At 41.6% G+C, this 2,512-nt stretch overlaps 1 protein-coding gene across 1 annotated transcript; it reads left to right on the plus strand.

The window, feature by feature from the left end:
* The first annotated feature begins 920 nt into the window (after positions 1 to 920).
* LOC125493668 (uncharacterized) lies at positions 921 to 1,412 on the plus strand. Its single transcript, XM_048637149.1, has one exon. It carries the CDS (start codon positions 921 to 923, stop codon positions 1,410 to 1,412), a length of 492 nt encoding a protein of 163 aa, XP_048493106.1.
* The last annotated feature ends 1,100 nt before the right edge of the window (positions 1,413 to 2,512 follow it).

Below are 2,512 nucleotides of genomic sequence, written 5' to 3' on the forward strand. Positions count from 1 at the left end.
CACCAAGGCCAAAATCTCTACCCCTAAATCACACCCAAACCAGTGGAGAAATTAAAGAAGAAGGAAGGTGCTGATGTTGAGGGGGAAGTTCCTAAGAAGGAGGCTGTTAAGGCTGTCTAGCAAGGGCACAAGGTAAAGACGGTTGCTAGGAAGGGTGCTGAATCTTCCAAAGGCAAGGAGATTGGGAACCAACAGAACTGTTCCACCGACAAAAAGAGGAAGTTGCCTGCTATTGCTGCTGAGAGGCTCTAAACCCAAGAAAAGTAAGTCTATCACTCCTGAGCCTTTGTATGATTTGAGGGATAGGTCTATTCTGGTTGGTTTTTCTGTTGCAAAGAGTTGGGTTAATCAGAAATTCTTGCATGAGGTTAAGGAAGCTTTAGAATTCAGAAATGGTCTGTGTTGTTTTGCCAAAGAACTTGATGTGTTTATGCCTTTGGTTGAGGAATTTTATGAACACCTGCATACTAAGGACGATGGGTCCTACTTTGCTTTTGTTAAGGGCACTCCCATTAATTTATCTGAGAAGATTTTGGCTGAAATTCTCAAAGTCCCAAACAAGGGACTTGATGAGTACTCAAGGGAGAACTGGCCCACAGTTAAAGGCCTCACAGCAGAACAGATCCAGACCAGGTTGTTCACTGGTCCACCTGACCCTAAGCAGGGGTACACCTTGGCCACTTAAGGGAGCCCATCATGAGGACTTTCAATCATAGCCTCAAAGATTGTGTTTCCCTAGAGACAAGGCGCATGAGTGTCCGGTTGATGGATAGTGTTTCTCATATACTGTCTCATGGAACATATTCCAGTCAACCTCCTGCTATGATATTGGGCCACATGATCTGCTCTGTGGAGAAGGCTAAGCATGCACTGCCCTATGGAGGATAGTTGACCTTAGTATTCACTAATTGGAAATTCGTATGGTCGGAGACTATGGCACCATGTCTCACCTTACGAATCAGATTATAGGTCAGAAGGGTATGTCATATGCAGGTGATGTTCTACAAATGAAAAGTGAAGCAAAGGGTGCTGCTGTTGGTGAAGGGACCAGTACGGAATCAGTTCAGGCTACTTATGCCTTGGTGAAACAGTTGAGTGACCAGAATCAGATGATGCAGGATATGCTGAATAGTGTTACTCAACTTTGTACTACTCTTCACGAATCCTACAGGAGAGTTGAGGTTCGCCTTGACAGAGCTGGTATTCAGGGTAGAGAGGATTCCGAGGCCAAGGAAGAGTCATCCCATGCTGCTGGTGATGAATATGATGATGAACTGGTTTCCAAGGAGAAAGAAGAAGAGGAGGAGGAAGATCAAGCAGGAGAGGAGGAGGAAGAAAATGCAGACGATGCTTCAGAGAATCTTGAGGAGGAAGAAGATGATGGGACTGAAAAGGACTCTGGCGCTGATTGATTTCCTCTCTTTTCTCCTTATACTATTTTGCTGCTAACCCCTCTCTTTTCTTGAACTTTATATCTGGTTACCCCCCCTTTTCCCAATTACAAAAACATTTGATCTTCTGTAATTTGGTCTACTACTGGTATGTAATAACTATTATTTAGGACTTGTAGCTTTTGGTACTTTGCAGGAACACTGGTAGCATCAGCATCCTTAGAATGCTGTTTGAGCTGCCTATTTAGCATGAACTTCATATAATTGGTAGTTTTTCTACTGGTTGTGTTTTTGTTTGGTTCCTTGATCTATTTTGATGATGCCAAAAGGGGGAAGCAGGTGTGAAGTTCACCTACTCTTAGGGGGAAGTGTTAACCTGTGTGTGTTGCAGCAACTAGAACAAGGCTGAGTGCCTTGTTAGAGGTGATAGACCAGAAGTGGTCTAGAAGGTGGTGTATTCCAAGCACGTTACTTCTTTTCACACTAATGACTTAGAAATAAGTGTGAACAACTACTGATGTTCTTCTTGCGAATGCATGTTTAAGTCTAAGAGCTCTGAGTGTAATTAATATTTGCCTATGGTACTTAGAAACTCTTTCTTAAACTGCTGTCAGTTAGTTGTGAACTGGTGTACTTGTAAATGATGCTTAATTGCAAAAGTACAAGACCATGCCTTGAGTTCTTATCTTAAGAATTCAGTTTGTTCGAAAAAGTTACCAAAACTAATGATATTATTTGCAGGGGGAACTTCAGGGTTTGTCATCATCAAAAAGGGGGAATTTGTTAAGTTCCCTGTTTTGAGTTTTGAATGATGACAAACCACATTGAACTATTATATTGCATGTATGTTTCTGTTTACATGTGTAGGTTCCAAAGTACGAGTTCAATGGATAGAAAGACGAAGCTAGTGAAGCCAAGTCTTGAAGAATTGCATGAAGACCAAGATCAAGTTGTAGCATTTAGGTCTTAGATGCAATGTAAGTGGTATAAAGGTTTGGATGCACTATAAAGGTTTGAAACTAGAGAGATGAGCTAGTTGTGGATGACAAGAAATCTCGGTTACTTGTCATACACAACTACAAGTAAAATTTGGTTTATTGAAACAGTCTGGGAACATATCT

The sequence above is a fragment of the Beta vulgaris genome, chromosome 9 (assembly GCF_026745355.1).
Source record: "Beta vulgaris subsp. vulgaris cultivar EL10 chromosome 9, EL10.2, whole genome shotgun sequence".
Taxonomy (NCBI): Eukaryota; Viridiplantae; Streptophyta; class Magnoliopsida; order Caryophyllales; family Amaranthaceae; genus Beta; species Beta vulgaris.